This window comes from Lipotes vexillifer, unplaced genomic scaffold (assembly GCF_000442215.2).
Source record: "Lipotes vexillifer unplaced genomic scaffold, Lipotes_vexillifer_v1.1 scaffold363, whole genome shotgun sequence".
Lineage (NCBI taxonomy): Eukaryota > Metazoa > Chordata > Mammalia > Artiodactyla > Lipotidae > Lipotes > Lipotes vexillifer.
Window position 1 is genome coordinate 1,985,624 of NW_006799724.1, and position 1,229 is coordinate 1,986,852.

General features: G+C 35.6%; 1 protein-coding gene across 1 annotated transcript in view; it reads left to right on the forward strand.

Moving 5' to 3' along the window:
- The window catches only part of LOC103077447 (fibrous sheath-interacting protein 2), a 121,628-nt gene that overhangs the window by 82,054 nt on the left and 38,345 nt on the right, over positions 1-1,229 (forward strand). The window contains 1 exon segment of the mRNA XM_082931527.1: positions 5-1,223. Coding sequence (XP_082787653.1) covers positions 5-1,223 — 1,219 coding nt within the window.

Consider the following 1,229-nt stretch of genomic DNA (forward strand, 5'->3'; position numbering starts at 1 on the left):
GCAGGGTAATAAAGAGAAGACTAAAAGCAAGGAAAAATCTATTGCTCCTAAGTCTTCCAAAACAGGGAGCACAAAAGAAATTCATTCTAATAAACTGAAAGCTGTGGCTTCAGATATTCTTAATATGGTTTTTGCTAAACTAGAAGGGTTTGCCAATGGAAATTTAGAAACTCTGGAGGCATCTATCAATGATGGAAATAAAAATATCAGTAAGATGGACTTGGAATGTGAAAGTCCCAGTGTTTTCACAGACACACATGAAGAACTATTGCAATCTGCTTTATACACACATGCAAAGAAGGTATCAAGTGCTATTTTGAAAGCTATTCAAACAGAATTAAATATGAACTCATTAGATTTGAGGACAAGTATGGAAACACCACCACCTGACAAACAAATGCTTGAGAATGTAGTCAGTTTAATTTTAGATGCAGTATCCTCAGATATGCTTAATGAAACTGAATCTGAAGAGAGAGGCATTCAAACTTATAGATACAGGCCAACCTATGGAAATTTTCTTCCTGGTGGAGTTGAATCAGATTCATTTCTAGAAGATGCTGCAAATACAGAGAAAGAATTCATTGGAGAGAGAAGATCACTTAGAGAAGAAACTAAATCAGATTCTCTTCAACAATGTGTTCTAGAAAGAACCTTAAACAAAATTGAAGTGAAACTCAAAGAACCACAGAAATCTCCAGTTGTTCCCATTATAAGAAATATTTTGAATGAAATTTTTCAAAGTTCTTTGGTCAGTCAATTAAATGTGCTTTCTCTCTCCCACTCCCATTTAAGTGGCATCCCTCACAACATTGAAGACACAGTTGCTCAAACATCTGTTCAATTTATAGATAAAATGATGGTGTCTGAAGCAGATGTAACCATAGTGGCAGGTGATGTTGTTAGGACTGTGTTTGATAAACTTTATTCAGCTGCTATGACAGGGAGAAATGCAAGTGAAAACAGGTATAAGACCATCACCTTTTCAACAAATGTTTCTTTTCATGAACACACCAGTGGAGGAGGAAAGCCCTCCATCACTGTGCTGAACAAGAATCCATATACTCTTCAGTCCAGATTCAATGTTGACAAACAGGCTAAAGTAAACATAGTTGAAGATATTATACAGGCAATATTAATAAGTTTAGAAACTTTTACTACTTCCAAAGTACAATCTCTCTTTTGTTCCCAGATCAACTTCACAGTTCCAATGGCTTTACCTATTCAGCAGG